At 41.0% G+C, this 19562-nt stretch overlaps 1 protein-coding gene across 9 annotated transcripts in view; it reads right to left on the reverse strand.

Annotated features, from left to right (window-relative positions):
* TENM2 (teneurin transmembrane protein 2) overlaps window positions 1–19562 on the reverse strand; it is a 448458-nt gene continuing 428896 nt past the window's right edge. For all 9 annotated transcript variants that reach the window (XM_027892715.1, XM_027892711.1, XM_027892714.1 and 6 more), the window contains 6 exons: window positions 15205–15380; window positions 13452–13687; window positions 8354–8650; window positions 5867–7481; window positions 3091–3221; window positions 1–1888 (listed from right to left, as the gene is read on the reverse strand). In XM_027892715.1, the coding sequence (XP_027748516.1) occupies window positions 1127–1888; window positions 3091–3221; window positions 5867–7481; window positions 8354–8650; window positions 13452–13687; window positions 15205–15380 (3217 nt within the window). In that variant the 3' untranslated portion in view covers window positions 1–1126. The remainder of the gene's footprint in view (window positions 1889–3090; window positions 3222–5866; window positions 7482–8353; window positions 8651–13451; window positions 13688–15204; window positions 15381–19562) is intronic.

A 19562-nucleotide genomic window follows, 5' to 3' on the forward strand; every position in this document is an offset into this window, starting at 1 on the left:
TTCACAGGAGTTTTAGAGACTTTATTTATGTATAAACAATTTAAACACTTTGCCATAAATTATCTTTGCCTGTCTCTAGTCTTTGCTTAGCAGCAAATTAAAATTAATATAAAAACTCAATGAACAATTCATACATGTATATTACAAAAAAGTTCTTGTACCAAAGTTCTTATTAGACTTTTTTTTTTCTTTTTTTTTTAAGTGGTGACCGTAATGTGATTGTCTCAGTTTCTCGACCAAACAAACACACTAATAATTTTTAAATCTGAAACAGTGATTGTGCCTTCTGGCTGATGTATGTACAGGGTGATCTGACGTGGTGCCCATTTGCAATAGTGTAACACAATGCCCACAGCTCTACTGGAACTGATACCAACAAACTACTGAATCTAAACAGACTACACCCTGTAACTGTGTTATACTGTCCACAATGGAAATCTTCAAAGACAAACAGAGTATGAAATTTATCTGTAGTGATTTATAGCCACCATTTTGAATGTAACTTTACACTCTGCCCTCTTTGAATAAGTTAAGCTTCAGGCCAGACAAGTGGAGGGTCAGAGTGCAAGTGTGGTTTTGTTACTTTTAAATATATTTTTCCTTTCCTATTTCCAGTGCGCTCTCACTTGCATTCCATTTGTCCTCCAGTTGCTACACACAAATCACCCCAAAGTCATGTTTTAAATGCACCTGTATTTTGCTTTAAATGAAAACCTCTTGGATATTTATCAAACAAGCAGTCTGAATCATCTGTGTTTCATCAGCTGGTTAGTGAAAGTGGCCCACTTGAATTTCTTAGTTTGCTCACGTGTGAATGGAGTGAGGTAATACAATACGAGGCCTCCTTTTTGTTTTTCTTTAGACCCAGAACAAGTGGGTAATATTTCAGGGGTACTTTTTAATTTGTACGCTCAGAGTTTTCAGTCTGGCTTTAGTCCACTTCAGGATGTGGTTTTTAATCCTTTGAACAGCAGCATTTAACTCAAAAAATATGAGCTTTTTTGCCACTTACTATCCCAGAGTAGCTCAGCCTAGTGCCCCCATTTAGGTCTTCATCTCCTTAGGAGAGGAGATAACAGTTATGACTACTGATTCATCCAGCAAAGGATGACAGCAGGTTAATTTGTTACCTCTTTCCCATTTCATTCTGTCTTAAAAACTGGATGTTGCTGCTACTGTCTGCTAGCTCTGGGTACTGCTCCACGGGCAGGACATAATATCCCTCGTAACCTTGGACCCTTCCCGTGTTCAGGAGCTGCTGCCTCTCTCCGTCTGTCCATACCCGGCTGCCCTCCCGGCCGTCCCGTGCCTTCTGCTGCTCCTTGGCCCACGCCGAGCCCAGGGCTCGCTGCCGGGCCTGCTCCAACACTCGCGCCTTCTCCTCGTCCAGCGTGTCGGGGGTGAGGCCGTAGCGGATGTTGAGCAGCAGGGTGGAATACTGAAACTCAATATTCGTAAACCTTCGAGTCCTGCCGTTGACAAGGAGCGTGGGCTGGGACACGGTGACGTTGATGCCGCTGTCCAGGACCTTCCTCCCGCTGGTCATGGCGAGGGTGACGAGGTCGCTGTCGGCCGAGCCGACCTTCACGAAGTAGTGGGTGTCCTTCCCCTCGATGCTGTAGTGCATCTTCTCCAGGTAGTGAGCACTGTTCAGGACAGAGGCGATTTTCCTGCTGTCATCCGTGGCTATGCTGGAAACGCCAGTGGTCACACGGCCCTCCTTCACAGCAAACATGATTCCCTTCCCAATGATAGGGGTGGTCGTGGCGAACCAGTGACCTGCTTTTTCTCTAATACTGGCATGTAATCTTTTAGATATGACCTGTCCCTCCAGCGCCATGAAAGCCTGGTTGTGCCTTTCTGTCGTCTGTTGCACTCCTGTGATTAGCTGGGGAGAGCAAAACAAAAGAAAAAAAAAAAAAAAACACCAAAGAAGATACAGATCTGAACATGCTCATTTCAGAGACTGATAACAATCTTTGCTTTGCTTTTTTAAAGGGAAGCTGTGCAGTGAAAAATTCTGCTCTACGAAAAGACCACCCTCAGTTACCCATCCTTATACATATCCTGTTCAGAATCAGGTAAATGCTCACTTGACAAATTATTTTGCCATCCTTAATACCATATGAAATACTTCTCATCACCCTTCATAACATATATATGCCAAAAATTTCAATTTTGGCAAATTATATAATGTCCAGTAAAAGAACAAGAAAAACCCAAGTCTAGCACAGTTTTAATCACAGCTGGAAACAAACAGAATCAAGGTACTAAGAGGTGGCATTTAACTTCTGGACACTTTTGTCTAGAGATTTTAACCAGTATATATAACTAAAACGTTTATGAATGTAAGCTTGTTTGAAAATAGGTGAAATTTGCCTCCAAAGTACCATGGCAATTCCTGAAGAGGGGATTCAGACTCTCAGATAAGTTAGAAGCCTGTGAAAGGGGCATGTTTAGGTTTATACAATAATTTCTACTGCATTACCACAAAGATGAAGTAAGCCTAGCAAAGGCTAAGTTTGGACTTAGCCTAGTGCTCGTCCTAAGTTTATTAAATGGGCTTTAATTTATTATAAAGGTCAAAACCATTGTTCATCCTTAACCTGACAATTAAGTATGAACACTGTAACTAAAGTTAACTAGAGTACCAAACAACTAGGAAAATGACAACAAATGATAAGAAATCCTCCTACAGGGTGAGGAGTAGAACCCTTTTTTACCAGTACAAGTACCAACCTAAGTTTATTGCAACACATCTGTTATTAGGACGGTTTTACCAAAGGTACAACAGATGATAAATTACCCTGACAAAGTCTCCCTTTGTCATTGCTAATCAAGTTAATCGAGTTACAACTTGTTAATCAAGGAATAACTCAATAAAAGACAAACTAATGACATTGTAATTATGATAACAATGAAGGCTGGCAAGAAAGGCACATGTTCATTAGTATAAAATCCAGCTATACTCACTTCATTTTACATTGAATTAAATACTTGGCCTTCTGCTGTAACTACAGAAGACCCAGCAATTCTGCTCATAGAGTGGGGTAAATTTATCAAAAGATTTAACTTAATACTTCTGCCTACCTGTCCATTTTCACAGGCTTGACTCTCAGACAGCTCGTATGGCGGTGACACAAAGTACATTTTTGCTCTAGGGAAACCAGGAATAATGTTGCTAAGCTGAAATCCAAACATCACCAACCAGCTTTTGACATCTAAAAATCAAAAGAAAGCAGGCAAGTGAGAAAAAAACGTGTGTAACAAATAGAGGAAATAAAAAAAAAATTGGAAATCCATCCTTGACCTCCTTAATTTCAAGTAGCAACTGAAGTCACAATTAACATTACAGTGTGAAACTTTACAGAATTGTAGCAATCTACCATGAACAGGCATGGGAAATATTGCTTTAAATTTAACCTAAATACTTCATCAAGGACATACTACCTCTTTTTGCATTATAGCACATGGCTTATCCAAACATTTTACAGCATGCTGTACTTGTTCCAACCCTGACACCTTCTAATGTGGCTACTGTAACCTATAACTGTATTGTAAAATGATATTTTATTAGGTTAACACTTTAAAAACATTTGCAAAGTCCTTTGGGGAAATACATGGCTTTTCTTCTACGTCCTAGTTCTATCAGCTGTCACTGGGTCTCCAGAGGCTCCATTAAAAGCAGTGAGAAGCCAGACTTGTAAATCAGATGTCTAAATTTAGGCACCAAGAACATCCTCCCCATCCCTCCAGGGAAAGTAGGAGCTGCATAGTTGGGTTACAGCTCAGCTCTAAGGTGAGCTTTGGGAAGTTCCCGCTGTGGGTTCGACCAGGAAAACTCTGCCTTCAGATCTATCTGAAAAAGCTAAGGAAGTAAATTAATAACGGTAATTTTCCCTCAGCAGGTTTTAAGAACTAATGATGTATTTTAGCTATCCAAACGATCTTTTTAACAAAAAAGAAAAGAGTCCATGACCCTGTTTTACATTTCTGTTTCCTGATTCATGACCATTGTTGTTTAAAAATCTCTCCTGTCTTTCCCAATATCCAACTCTTCTCGCTGGCCTACACTGGCTCCTGATGCTGCTATTGCAGCTTCCTCCTGTGAGCTGAGCTATTGCAAAGCTGGTTTTCTCCAAAAGTCTTCTTTTCTTGGCCATTCTGACTCTAAAATAAGTAGTAAAATACTCTGCCTTTACTAAGGTATCCATATCTATCTCCCATCACACAAAATACAGTGCCTACTGTATTTTTCCTGTATCTTTGGACAGCACAGGGTTACTGCTCCTTTTAGGGCTTCAGTTATTTTATAGTTAAATGGTATCTCCTGAACAATTCATTTCAGCTGCCCTAATTCCAGAAAAACCAGAGGAGGACCTATATACAAAGTAGTCACTAATTTGCTTAGCTAATGCGCTTTGCAGCACTGCACTTGCTACAGGAGTTCCTTTTCAGCAAATCTGTGAATAAAGCAGTGTCAGGGGTTAACAGTAAGAATGGATTGGGGGGTGAGGTTTTTTGGGTTTTTTTTTGGTCTCTGTTTTTTTTTTTCAAACTATGACAACAAAGGTGTCACCATCATCACTTCTTGTGCAAGATAATCTGTTTAGTCCATAAAGCATCACTGATACAATATTTTTACAGACCACAAGGTGTGTGTTGTCCCAAAACACAATTCATCTTTCTAGATATCCTCCAGTGGATGGATAAATTAAACCAATGAGACTTTAGAATGTAGCAAAATACAGTAAGATGATGCTGAAAACCTAAATCAAACAGTGGTGGATGAAAATAAGAATTTTGTTGAATTTAGGACAACAGAATTTGATCCCAAGGTAATTTCAGTCATCACTATTTTCACACTGTCAGATAGAAATGGCACAATCTCCAATTTGCAGAGTAGCTCCAGTACAATCTGGGGTGTGTTATACCTATTAGGTCACAATGTACTAATGAAACTTGCTAAGATTTTCTTTGAAGAAAATGCACACTTTTCTTGAAATTCAAATTACTGCTAAAATTAAGATCACTCCTTTCTAAAAATTATATCACTGCTCTAATTATTGTACACTGCATATTCAATTCTGAAAAAAAGCTTTTTCCTGAAGACATATTAATTACCTTTCCTTTTAGAAACTGCCAGCAGCTAGTTCAAGTACTGTGTGATGTTACTAAATGAAAAATTATTCCTAATTAAGAAGGGGTTACAAGTTTTACCCAATTCTAACATATGTGATCAAAACTACTTTTGTTTCTCAGCTCTACACACTCCATAACATTTCTTAGTCTTTCAGGATGAAATAATTTTAAAAAACATCAAGGATTTTGTTTTAATGACTAAAAACTGTTTGCATATTAAAAATGGTAAAAAGAGGTTTAATTAAATCCATTCTGGGTGCTAATTCATAATGTGCCCATGGGCTCAGTCAGTAGTTAATTCTGAAAGCAGCCCTGAAAGGAAGAGATCTGAGCAGTTCTAGCTTGTGATTCTGAACCAACCTGCCAGTGATTCCTGTAGGTGATTTCAACTTTTCTTGATACAGAATTAGAATGAACACATCTTCACGCAGTACTAGTTCAACAGGAAGAGCACCATGGCTGCACTGAAATTTCATATTCAGCAAAACTATTTTTATTTTTTTCCCTCCATAACTCATTGTGGCTTCTCACTTTGCGCCCTTCATTCAGGGAAGAGCAGAACCAAAGGGTCAGCACTAGCCAGCCCTTTTCATAGCATAAAAAAGAAAATGGCCCACACTTGATGGGAGGATTCAGCCACAGGCTAGTAAGAAAAATTATATTTCTTTCCCAAACCAGCTTCCAAACTGTAGTGTTACTTAACATAAATGTGATGAAGCCTCACCTGTTACATAATTCTTTAGATCCAGTTCATTGCTGAGAGGGTTGTTACTCTTGAACATGTACAGGTTGAAAGGAGCTGGTTCTCTGCCAATTTTTTTCCACATGGTGTAATCAGGAGATGTCCAGCGCCCAGCCAGGACATCATAGTCCCGTTGGGTGAAATGCACAAGTTTGGTTAAAGGATCATACAGCCCTCCATGGAACCCAATCACCAGCTGGAAATCTGGGTTGGAGTCGTAATAAATCTCCCCGTACGCCGTGTACTGAAGCTGTTTGATCATGAGGCCGTTGATGCTGAACACGGCCAACGGAGTGCCCGTGTTATCAGAGGCCACATAATACTCTTCCCCGCTGCTACTCTCCATCGCAAAGAGGTGGCCTTGCAGGTCGTAGTACAAAGAGGTAATTTCGGAATTGGAATGATTGTAGACGTGAGTTACCCTGGTTGGATTGTGAAGATCAGCATAGAAGTACTGCAGGTGATGCCCCAGGTTGGTCTTACAGGAAGCCCTCCGGCCCAGCCCGTCGTAGCGGTACTGAACGCTCCACCCGTTGGCTTTGTTGTACGCTCTGGTCAGCAGCCCTTTGGAGTTGTAGTCGAACACATCTGCTCCCCGCTGCCACAGGAACCCGTCGTCATCGATCTTGTATGGGATGTCGCCCAAGCGCGTGATCCTGTCCCTCAGGTCGTAGCGCAGCGGCATCAGCCGGACACTGTTCCCAGGATTCAGGAGGTGCAGGTTTCCATTCAGGTCGTAGCTGTAGCGCCAGGTGGGCCTGTCATTTACTGCCACGCTTTGCAGTTGCCCATCTCCATCATAATCATAGGTGTACTTGGTCGTGTTGGCGTAGGGGCCGAGTTTCAGCTCCCTTTTGGTCACCCTGCCCATGCTGTCGTACTGCACGGTCATCCAGTACATCAGGGACCGGAACATTTCATACTGAACCTCTTTAATCCGTCCATGGGTATCAAAGTGCTTGCTCAGTGTCATAACTGCCGTGGTGATAATTTGGTTAATATCATAATAAATAACCCCAAATTTGCCAAAATGCTCTACTTTGCCAGAAATCTCATCGTAACGGTAGAGATCGACTGGGAGGGGCGTCTCACTTATTATGGGTTTGATGCTTGCGATTCGAAAGCTGTTGTCGTGATATGTATAATCAAACCTTGCATTGACCATGCCTTCTTCGGAGAACCTGTAGATTTGTTTGTCAACGAGAGGACCAATTTTCCGGTAGCGAATCGTACAAGAAAATCCCCCACTTTGCAAATTCACCATTTTTAGGACGCCTGTGGTTTCATCGTACCCAAAAGTCACCGCGGTGCTGTCATAAACAATTTCAGATAGCTTGGACAGCTTTCCATACTTGTAGAAGACTTGCCGGCCGGTACCCAAAAACGACGTTTTCAAAATCCTCCCGTCGTCGCTGTAATCAAAAATGACGGAAGCGTTGCTTTCAGGAGGGTTGTAGATATTCCTGATGTAGCCGATGGAGGTGTGGGTGGACATGCTGTGCCGAGCCACGCTGGGCATGGTGACAGCGTGGAGGCGGTCCGAGGAGTCGAACTCGAAGATGTACTGTCGCTGACTCTGGAGCAGCAACACCATGGACTAGAGGGGAAGCAAGAACAAACAGTTACCGCGTTTCAGCACGTGGCCTGTGGGAGGGCACCGAAGAAAAGTTTACTGGAGAGGTATTAATGTTAAATGACTACAAAGAGAACCAGATGCATTAGTTAGGGGCATGGAGCTGCTCAGGGATATTGTCAGATTGCCAGATGAGAGGATCTGCTCCTTGGAAATCAATATGCTGACGCTCCAGAGAAAGTGTAGGTTAGCAACCTGTGAGCTACCCTCCCTGTAGGAGGACATTTTTTCCTTTCTTTTTTTTTTTTTTTTCCTGAGGGATGCAGAGGAGTTAGATAAATGACTTGATTTATCTTTCTGCCAGCAGTTGTAATTCACAACTGTTACTGTAAAATATATGAGAAAGCAGAGAGCATCAGCTCTGGTTTCCTTAGAACAACAAGAAGGGAAAGGGAAAACAATACACTTTTGCAGTATTTAGGATAATTTTATGACTAAAGGGTCTTAATTTGGCTTTCATTTTATAAGTAATGATTAAAGATGAATTACCTGTTCCTACATGAAACTTTTCAGCTTTAGTCATGCATTTTTGGGCTTAATTAAGCACAATTCTCTGTGTTAGTTTACACCATTTTACGGCAGCCTCACCATTGTCAGGAAAATATCAAAAGACAAAAACCAGGAACAAAGTATTTCCACTAAAAATTAGTCCAATTCAGCTGACTAATTAAAAAATAAGGTATTTTGAGACCAGGTATGTAGGGATTCTTAACAGCTGGAACACATCAAATTTTATATAGTTTGTGTGCGCGTGTTCTGTGTACACCTTAAAATGAAGCTGGGCAGTACTTTGTGTCTTTGCAGCTGATGCAAGAAGGTAAGACAGCATCACCTACGTTCTCTAGGTAGGTGTAGCTCCACACTTTCCCATCGGCAAACATGCGGGACGTGATCCTGCCTTGCTTGTCGATGTCGGTCCTCTCACTCATGGCGCCGCGCTGGAGCCCGGCCAGGCGCCCGTTCAGGAAGTAGGACACATTGACAGCAGCCAGGCCACTGCTGGGCAGCCACAGGAAGGGCCGTCCCAGCTGGTCGTAGATGATCCGCAGGGTGAATTTCCGGTGGTCGTCGTAGATCTTCTCCGTGCGAATGTTCCGGTCGTAGTCGATGGACAGCAAATTCCTCCCGTGCACCTGCGGAGAGGGAGGAAAGGAGGCTGCACTAAGCGTGTGGTGGGCACACCACCCCTCTGCATTTACAGTGTGAAAACACAACAGAGAAATCAGTTTTGGGAAGTGCAGGATGCCTTCCTGTTAACTGGCTTTTGCTTTCTACTCCGCAGTATATTCAAATATGTGATCTTGATTTCCCATCTCCCTGCAACACGGGAGATGACATCCTACAGACAAAGGCTTCCCTTATGGTCAGAACAGGCAGACAATCTGCCCACCTAAGTGTTAAAGTGCAGGGAAACAAATTATTTTGCATGGAAGTAATTTTTCTACTTCTGCCATCAATAGTTCTTTGCCTTTTCCCCTAAAATTACCCTAAGAACCATAGAAAAAAAATCATAATTTTGTGCCTTCATTGAGGTTTAGCCACTTGGCTTCTGTAATTCCAACACCCTGCTTAGAATTCATTCATTTATTGTTTTCTTCATTTACTTTCCAAATATTTAATAGATCCTTCAGCAACCCAATCACTTGGGATGGGTTTCAATTCTTCTATTTAAAAATCCTGATCATACAGGCTGGGAAATATGGACTTCTAGTGTTGAAAAACAAAAGTGCTAAACAACGAGGTTAAATATTTTTCTTTTTTTGTTGTTGTTGTTGTTATAATTTTCATTCAAAGTCCAGCATGAAGAGTTTCAGAGGCAGATGTTTTTGTGTTTTTTTTAAGTAAAAGAGCAAAACAGAAGCAAAGGAGAATAAGAACGCCAAATGGAGAGGCTTCTAGTGAGAAAGCTATAATGAGAGATACATAAATATATTCACTGGGGGCTAAGCCATAGAATTCAGGCTAATGCTGTAATCTGATAAAGCTTCTTAAGTAATTTAATTGTAGATGCATCATTAATAAAGTAGAAGTCTTTAAATTAGATACAACTTGAGAGCAATGACTACTTAAAAAGTATTCATCAATTTCTGGGAATTTGTTCTTCGGCTTATATTTTAAGCAACGTTTTCTCTTACCCAAAATTAAACTGCACATCAAACAATATGTAAATTAACCCTGAGCCTTTCTTGAGGACATAAAAGTTATTCTGAGATATATTCACTGGCAGGGGTAAACCCAATTCCCACCCTAACCAACTCAGTAGGAAATCAGTTATACAGAAAGCACATTTAAAATTAATACAATTTTGTGTTTGTAAAGAAATAATTATTTCAAATTATTGCTCATTATCCTAATTTTCTCCATTAATAAAATTTATCTCTTTAGCAGTTTGCATTTCCTCAGTGGGCAATTACTAGGAAAAAAAAAAAAGCTCTCTTCTGTAGGTTTTCCCAAAGGTTATCCCAGCAACTTCTCCTATGATTCAAAGAAAAGATAGGGTATTTTTCTTAAAACACCTTGGGGCAAAATAAATCATACTCTGCTCCCCCATTATAATGAAAGCAAAGCCAGGGAAGCCAAACTCAGCATCAGTACTTTCTCAGCTGGTTACTCTCGTTTTGTAGGATCAGTCCTGATGACAGAGACATAAGAAAACCCCTTCTATCAACAGAAAAGGGCTTTCACTTCCCCAAAACATTTATCTATACAATTAAAGGGTTAGTAGTGTATGACTGACAGATCCCAATTTAATAAGGATGGGCAGATTTTCTAAAAAGAAAAAGAAGTCTTTCAGAAAGATTATGAAGTGAATGTTGTTTGTTTCTGTGTTGGCTTTTTTTGTCATTTCTGAAGCTTCATAAGGCAACTGGGATTTCTGGAGTTCCTTCCCTCTGTTACAGTAACTGCAACCATAATCTGCATGTAGGAAACTCTAATCCAGGTATCCTCTCTTTTCTCAAAAACATTGTAACAGTTTTTAGTGTTTTTTGCCACAGAAAACAAAAGGAGTAGGGTTTTTTATAATGATTATACAGACAAGAGCTGTGCACACCCACAAACATCCCTTGGAGATGCACACACAAACATCACCTGCTTGGATAATCCAGTAACTCCATTTGCATTTGTAAAATAAGGAAAACCAGAGAGTGTAATTGCAGTATCATATTAATTATACAGGAACCCAAACAGGCTGACTGACTCCCACTCTTCCTGGGAACAGTAATAACAGTTACAATTATCACGACTGCAGATTACCTAACAAGCCCTTCTTCTTTTGTTCCCTACCCACGAGCACATCTGGTTTTCCCTCAGCTGCTGCTGAAGTGGCTTGCGGGGATGTGCCCTTTGTGCCTTGGAAAGGTCTGGCCACAAAAATCACTTTACGTGACGCCGCACCGCAACAAAAACTCTTCAGAAGGGAATCTTATCACGACTTTATCTGAAGCTACCACAAGACACTGAACGTGTGGTGCATAAAACAGCAGCAGACAGTGAGTGGGAGAAGATAAAGGTGAAGTGCAGGGCTTCCTTTCTCAGGATAGCGAAATCCGCCCGTGTGTGTGTGCAGAGGCCGACACGCGTGGCTGGGATGTGCCCACAGCACGGAGGAGCAGAGCTGGGGGCACGGGCAGCAGCACTGTGTGAGGACTCATAGAATCATGGAGTATTTGGGGTTGGGAGGGACCTTTAAAGATCACCCAGTACAACCCCTCTGCAGTGAGCAGGGACATCTCCAACTGGAGCAGGCTGCACAGAGTCCAGCCTGACTGTCAGTGTTTCCAGGGATGGGCCATCTACCACCTCTCTGGGCACCCTGTGCCAGTGCCTCACCACCCTCACCATAAAAGATTTCTTCCTTATAACTAGCCTAAATTTAAATCTCTTTTAGTTTAAAAACGCCACCCCCTGTCCTTTTAGACCTGCTAAAAGTCTGTCCCCATCTTTATTGAAAGTCTCCTTTCAGCACTGGAGAACAGGGGCATGGGCTCCAGCAACCAATCCTAAGAGCACTAAGAGGTGAGGTACCCACCTGAGGGGTGAATCCTACAGAATGACCACCCCTTCAATAATCCTGATCCTGAGCTGGGGGTCCAGAGATGGCCCCACAAGCTCTCTCCCCTCTGCAGGTTGTATCACTACGTGCCACAGCTGTCCCTGCCTGCCACTGGCTCCCCCTCAACGTTCCAAACACTCGCTCTGTTTCGTTCACTAAACAATTTATAAAGACGAATTAGAATAAATGAGATGCAAATAAATTCTATGCTTTCTCCCTCATTTTCAAATTTCATTTTCAGTCCACTCAACCTGTGATAATCTCATAGTGATTTTCATTTAAAGGAGCTAAATGGATATGTGATTATTGTTACAGGAACTAACACCAGACAATTAAATGTTGAGGTATTGCTAGATAAAGCATTGTTTTGATTTGCATAAACATGATGCAAGAATACCTATCTCAGGCAAGGTTTCAGCTCCAAGATGTGTTTAACGTCAGCTAATTACCACAAGTGCCTCTATTAAATTTTTAGTATTGAGAGTTAGGATTACAGCAATTTCATTTCAGGGTCCCATTTATTTTTATTTTGAACACCCAGTCAAAATGCAGAGCTGATCTGTTTTCCACTTATAATCAACTGCTGCAGGTCAACACATCAAAAATCAATTACACAGCCATGAAATGTAGTCATTAAGGATTAGCTGCTAATCTCATTCAATTTTTTGTCTAACCTTCCCTCTCCCCAATAAGTACATTCTGTGCATTTGTGAGAATAAGGAAAGAGTTGTTAACTCAACATTGGGAATTATATGTTAAGCAATAGAAAATAAAATTTAACATCTAAGTAATTTTTTTTTTTGTAAATCACCATATAATTGTTTACATTTGTTGCATTTAATATATCATCTTGAGCTCACAGAACTGCATCTCATGTTCACTGATGTTGAAAGAATTACTAGAAGAATGAGGGCTTGACTGGTACTACATTTGTTTTCTCCCCAGTACCTCAAAGCCCTTCCAAAATGACACATATAAAGCAGCTAGTGAAAGTTTAGATACTAAAGGAGGAGAAAACCAGGACAGCTAAACACGGAATTGGATTAATCCAGCTGCAGCAGATCTTTAATTTGGCAGGGGATAGATTACATGACCTGAGTGTCTTTCTTATCCTATGTTTATGACTTTGTAATTATAGCAATTATTTTCCCATCGTGCCATTTGGGAAAGGGAATAAACACAACATGCCTGTGTCAGTGAGTCTGTAAGGGGATTTTACAGCAGCAGAAGGCAACTGCTCAAGCTGCAGTTGTGTTTGCTCCACAGCACCAACTGGGTACAAATGGTGAGCCCTTAGATTCCCACCTCGTTCAGGGGGGGAATTCATTGCTCTCCCTGAAAGGAGATGGTCAGCCTCTTCTGCCAAGTCTCAAGTGAAAGGATGAGATTAAATTGCATAAGGGGAGGTTCAGATTAGATATTAGAAAAACTTTTTTCACTGAAAGAGTGGTCAGGCATTGGAATAAGTTGCCCAGGGAGGTAGAGGAGTCACCATCTCTGGAAGTGTTCAAGAGGGGTCTGAATGTGGTACTTGGGGATATGGTTTAGGTGTGATTGTGGTGGTGCTCAATTAAGAGCTGGACTGGATGATCTTGAAAGTCTCTTCCAACCCTGATGATTCTATGATTCTGTAATATTCTGTGTATTTTTAACAATCACTTTTGCAATACTTATAGTAACAAAGCCTGATTGCAGCAGACGATCCCACACAGCCTACTGAGCTCTCAAACAGAGGAAATCATGTCATACCAAAGACAATCCCACAGCTGTACATTTTTAACAAGTAAAAATAGGGAAGGCATGTCCTTCAAAATAAAAAAAAGTTAATTTTCTGCCCAAAACAGGAAAAGATCATTATTGTAACGATAGATTCTACTTACCCTGAGCTTTCTTCCAAACACAGTCACTTTGCCTTTAATCTGTTCCTTCCTCAGACGCCATTCAATTGAGTTTAAACCATTTTCCATTGGTAGAGAAATATTACATCGTCCTATGGTGGGAGTCACAGTCCCAGCCAGGACATGAGGTTCGCTGTGAAAGCTAATGCTCATGCCATTGGCATACATCACTCTCAAAGTACCATTATTACAGAGCTGGTAGCTGTTCCTCACTTGATCTACAGCAACAATGAAAAGAAAATAATTTAGCTACTCCAGTCATAAAGAAAACATATAGCTTAATTTGATTGGTTTTTTATTGCACTCCTGTTGATGTTAAATGAAGTCAGCCTGCAATTACCATTTACGTGGTACTATGGTGGAAATTACAGATGTTACTGATTCATGTAAAGAACAGTAGTGTAACAGTGAGCCTGCAGAGAGATACTGTGTTTATTTCATTATGTTTTCCCTTCAGTCTTAATTGTGAATCAAAATGCGCAGTGATATGTGTTCAACCACGTAATTTATTTTCTGGTATGAACAAAGACTCCTGAAAACTGAACTGCTGGATAAACAACAAGCCATTAAACTCCAGGACAAAAAGAAAAATATTACTGGACTCTTTATAGGTAGGAAGAAGTAAGTGCCTCTTCTTTCCATCTGTTTAAAAACTGTCTCCAGGCAGAGGCTTTGTACAGAATTACATTTTGGCTTTGAATCCTCAAGGTGTGAGGCTCCAGCAGTGCAAGCTGGCAGCCACAGTCCTTCACTCGCCTGCCTTCCCACTAGAACCACGGTGGCCTGATGGGCACACCTGGCTGTCAGAGAAGAGTTACAGCAATAATCCTGTGCTCCCAAGGTCGTGTGGTTCTCCAGCTGTTTGACACAGCCAAGTCCATTCTCAGCCAGGGTGGAGTGCTACAGTGTGCAGCTGTCAGCAAAGCATCAATATTTGCCTGACAGAAGGACAGCATCTACACAATTAATCATCTGGTATAAGAGAAATAGAGTCTTTGTAACCAGACCTGTCATGGTATAATAGTCTATAAATGTTGACATTTATGTCAGGAGGAGGCTATTGTTTGATGATGGTATTCTCATTCCCGTGACATTACATCTTAATTAAAAAGCCCCATCACTCACCAAATTCCTTTCAGTCTGTCTTTGAGAACTGACTGGTTTTGCTCCATCAGATACAATGGCTGGGTGGTGCTGGAAAGCTCTACACAAACACTGAACCTCAGTGCTGCTGCTGCCTCCTGCCACACTTGGGCTGTAACACTGCACTTCAAAGTGACCACCCCCTGCCCTGATTGTTCTACACTGTAATTAAGGGCAGTGTACAAATTTGAAAGATGTCACTTCTCGTAGCAGGAGGCTCCCTGAGCCTCTCCAGAAGGATCTCTTCCCGAGCAGCCCATATCCAGCAGTCAGCCTGCATCTCTGTGGCACTCAAGTGAGAGCCAATTTTCCAGTGAAATACAGAGAAATACGTGAGTGGGTAAAGTGACTCTGACCCAAGAGGCAGTGGCAGGACTAACCTTCCCCAGCAGACAGTGACCATACATACTTGACACAAAGCATGGTTGTGGAAGGTCTCTTACCTGTCATTTTAGCAATAAGCTTTATGGGAGCCTTTCTTCCAAAACCTTACACAATTTTCCCCCTGCTCATAAGTGTCCTAAGGGCACAAATCTTTTTCTCAAGCTGTGTGTGTGGTTAAGGAGGTGTGCTGAGAAGGGTGCTTTGGTACCTTGAACAACTGTATAGGAAGCCTCCACAGAGGAGAGATTTGTGATGACCGTGACATCATCATCCCGATTAGAATTCTCAATGTCGATGGTAATAGACTTTTCCATCTCTCGATGAAGGCTAGTTACCACTCCAGTGGGACGTGTTACATTGGTCAGACGCCCTTCATGATCATAGCTAATAGAAAAGTTAGTGAGAGCAAGAAAGCATGAGGATATATGTTCATTTCAATACCCAATGTATTAATAATGCACCACACTTGTGCAAAAAAAAACCCCAGAATGAAACAGGCTTTCAAGAACATCCTGGGCATATCTATTTCTCTGTTCTTGAAAGAGTCTATAATGATGAAGTAATATATTTTTAGAGATACTGATCTCAATTACATGGGTGCAAATCCAGGCTAGCATATTTTAAATTATTACATTAATTAAATTATTATGGATATACAGAGTGGTATTTGGCTCAAACAATTATAATTAGTAAATTAAGCTGCTTTTTAGTAGTTGCATTTCACTCAAAGGAAGTGGACTTCTGGTGGACACTACAATATACAATTACATACACTGCATATTTGCAATTAAATACTTAGTGGAAACTAAGTACGGTCTTTAATGACATATCAAAGAATAAACTTGCCATACAGGATTAAAAAAAGACATCAGCTTGAGAACATAATTTCATTTTGATCTTATCTGTGGTATTGAACTGCATTTTGGGGTCAGTGTTTTGGCTCATAAAGATGAAAGATGAAAAGCACAGGATAGGTAGGAGTTTCACAAAGGGCAGCAGTCAGCACTCAGAATAGACCTTAGAAGATGAGTTAAGTGCTCCAGAGGTATAAAGATTTAAAAAAAAATAAAATAAAAAGGGCTGCTCTCCATGAGTTTATTGAGTTTAATTTATTTAGAGGTATAAGGCCTGAGGAGGTGGGAAGGAGGGAATGCTGCTGGAAACCAAATCATACCATTTCTCCCTTTCCTCTAGTATGCTCTATTTGTGTGCATACATATTACAGAGAAGCAATTCCTTGGATCTTAAGGGCAAGAAATGGGGACCTGAAACAAAATCAGCATTCCAGGCTGCCACTCTGCTTGCTGCAGTTCTCTACTCGTGCAAGAGGCTCTCACCAAAGCGCACAGAAAGGCAAGAAAAAATGTCCTGTGTAGATAAAAGCAAAAGTTTAGGTGGAGATTGAAACCAACTGCTCATCCTTGGAATGTAGAAATCCAGGGAGTGGGAGGCCTGGAAGAGAACTGGTAAATCCACTGCATTGCCTGAGAGTAACAGAAGAGGAGAGGAGCACATTTAGTACCATGGAGCTCGCTCACTTCTTTGCACGCCACGGTTAGCTGGAAAGATGAAAAGAAATCAGTGCTTTCAACACGGCTTTGCAATGAAATCACTCACAAACCTCAAACTGTTTGTGCCACCTGAACTGTACATCTCCAAAATTAACACACAGATTGGTTCCTTAGCAAACATGAATAAAAAATATGAGTTTCAAATCCATGGCAAATAGTTGCACCCATTCAACCGAAAATTGGGGGGCAGGAAGGAAAAAAAAGTCACCTGTGGAGCAACAAGCCTTACCAGAACCAATGGGAGTATTAGGCAAAGAAGGAAATCAATAAAACAAAGCATCATGCGACCTAAAAGGGACCAATAATACATTATGTTCATTTAAGCAGTTTAGGATCAAAGCAAGATTAAGTAAGCAGCATGATTTTTATCAATAAAAGTCAGAAGTTTCTCTCCATATATACATATACATTCATATATAAATACTTTTACCATATCAGCTAGATACTGATATCAGCATATCAGTAAGATACTGGATAAAAGATAAAACGTTGAGATAATCTATGAAACGGGATTTGGTTAAGTCTTTATAAGGGTCTTCAGAAAAAAAAATAGTGAAAAGTACTCAAAAAATAGAGATGAGGGAAGAACATGATCCAGCCAAGCATTCATCTAAATGGAACCAAGGGAAAAGTACAAAATATGGACAGTTTCAAAAATCTCAAAGGTTAATAATGAGATGCTCCCTAAGAGTCTGTATGTGGCACATTTAGTGAAAACCAGAGTGATGACGAGAACAATTAGATGTCAAATATTACAGGAAAGACAGAGGGATTCTGTGTGATTCTGTGACGTTGTTTAGGACAAACCAGGAAAGTCCATGAGTAGCTTCAATGTGACTGTGCAGCGCGTGGTGAACTTCCAGAAAAATGGCTGGTGAAATTCCCCGTCAGCAAATATATTTTAGGCAATGCAAATGAGACATTAATTTAAACTCTTCATTCACATTGCTGGGTTTTTAATTAACCTAGGAAAAATTCCTGGGGATTGCTGTGGGCTACTCACTGGAAATCTCTGTTCAAAGTGCAAGGGCAGTCTAAAAAGTAAATATGGATGTGGATGTACAGAGACTGAAACAGAAAAATGAAAATATTCCAGTGCTATTTCAAGAAACCAGGGTTTTGCCCCTGCCACGGGGCATGTTTCCCAGTGCTGGTCACTGGGAATCAGCAACAGCAGAGATTAAAAGGGCTTATAAGCCCTTAAGTGGACACACTTAATACATAGAAAAGTACTCTTCATGAAAATCTGCAGAAAATTTTGTTTAAAAGCTAGATATACAAAAAATTCACTGCTTCAATGACAGATACACACTGTGATACAATGCATAAAAAAGGCATTTCTACTTTGGCCATTGCATCAATAAAATCCTGCTTAAAAAAATACCTCAAAGGTAAAAAAATTAAAATTAATAAAAAAGAAACCTTTTATGTACTACAAATTTAAGTGACATATTCCTGAGGGTTGTTGTTTTGGTGTGGTTTTTTTTTTTTTTAATTTATGTATTATGTGGGAGCAAGCACTCAGTAGAACACAATACCCAGACACTAACCTGAATAATAAGAATAAACGCTATAGGACTAAAATGCTTTTATTCCTTTCTTCTTCATGTCCTGAACCTGATCCTAATGAGGTAAAAAAGAAAATTTGCAATGGAAAAAAAAACCCTAGTTAACCTGGGACTTCTTGGTATCTTTATCAGAAGCAGTCACTACCTATCACAGGCTATGACACAGCATCAGGCTGGATGAACCAAATCTGACAAAGGCAACCTCAGATGAGGTGGGCTTTGGTACGCTGAAATTCCTGAGCTTTTGTTACTGACTTCAGTTTAGAGTAAGGTTTCATCCCAGGTTTTTTGTGCTAATAAAATTACAAGGGGAGGAAATCTTTCTTAGTGCCTGTACCTTAAAAAACAACCTTGTGCCTGCTGCCAACTCCCCAACACATGGTGGCCAACTGCCACCAAGTGTCCCCCCGAAGGAAGAGGCTTCCCAGGACAGCTCTGGGTGTCCCCAGGCACCAGGGCAGGCACAGAGGTGTTGGTTTACTCTGCCAGCCCAGGTGCTCCGAGCCTTCCAGAGCCATCCCGTGGGTGCTGGGCCACCCAACACACCTACAGCTCAACTCTGGGACACAGCTGAGCACTTGTCACCTTCTCTGGCAGCTACAAACACCTGACCTGTGCATCCTTTCAGTGAGCTGTGACAGTGCCCTGAAGGCTGTTATGGCACCTCTCTACCTCAGGCAATTTTTATCTCCGGCATCCCTCCGACCTCTGAGGTCTGAGCCTGTGCTGCTCGACAGGAGCACATCCAGCACTGCAGAAAGGAGGAACAGAAGGGAGGAACAGAGCTGGGCAAGGCACAGACCCACATACATTTACATACATCCCCATTTTCTCCCCCTCTTAAAACCTGATTTAAGAAGAAAACTGCAGCCTTCTCTTCGGCTGCTCCCCAGACCAAGTGGAATGCCCCTGGGAACCGCTTCAAAGATCTGTGCTTCATGCCCAAACCAAGCTTAAATTACCCCATGTGAGCCTGCTGGTAGCTGTTCTATTATTGAAGAGCCTTGCCTGTTCCTACTGCAAATGAGCTGCCTGCACACACACAGGTGCTATCTGTAGAATACACATATGGAGTGTGTATACACACACACAAAACCACTTATTGGCTGCATTTCTCTGCATATACAGATGCATGCCTACATGAACTGCACAAATTTAATTCTGAGAGTGTTTCCAGGGTAAAGTTTCAGATAAATGAAAGGAATATACCCAGTAAGATAGCACAGTACTTCAACATCTAGTTGATATAAATGCATGGAAATAAATTTTTCATAAGAACTTTAGTTCATGTAGTATTTTCCTACTTAGAAGACTTTTGTTCTTTTCTGGTTCTGCTGCCATATTAACAATTTTGGGTACTGATTATCTAGGTATGAGTGTAGGAATGTAATGGCACAGAAAGCTATTTTGTTGTCCTTCTAAACTCT

The sequence above is a fragment of the Empidonax traillii genome, unplaced genomic scaffold (genome assembly GCF_003031625.1).
Source record: "Empidonax traillii isolate 1590-97213 ecotype Southwest subspecies unplaced genomic scaffold, ASM303162v1 scaffold364:size1245619, whole genome shotgun sequence".
NCBI lineage: Eukaryota > Metazoa > Chordata > Aves > Passeriformes > Tyrannidae > Empidonax > Empidonax traillii.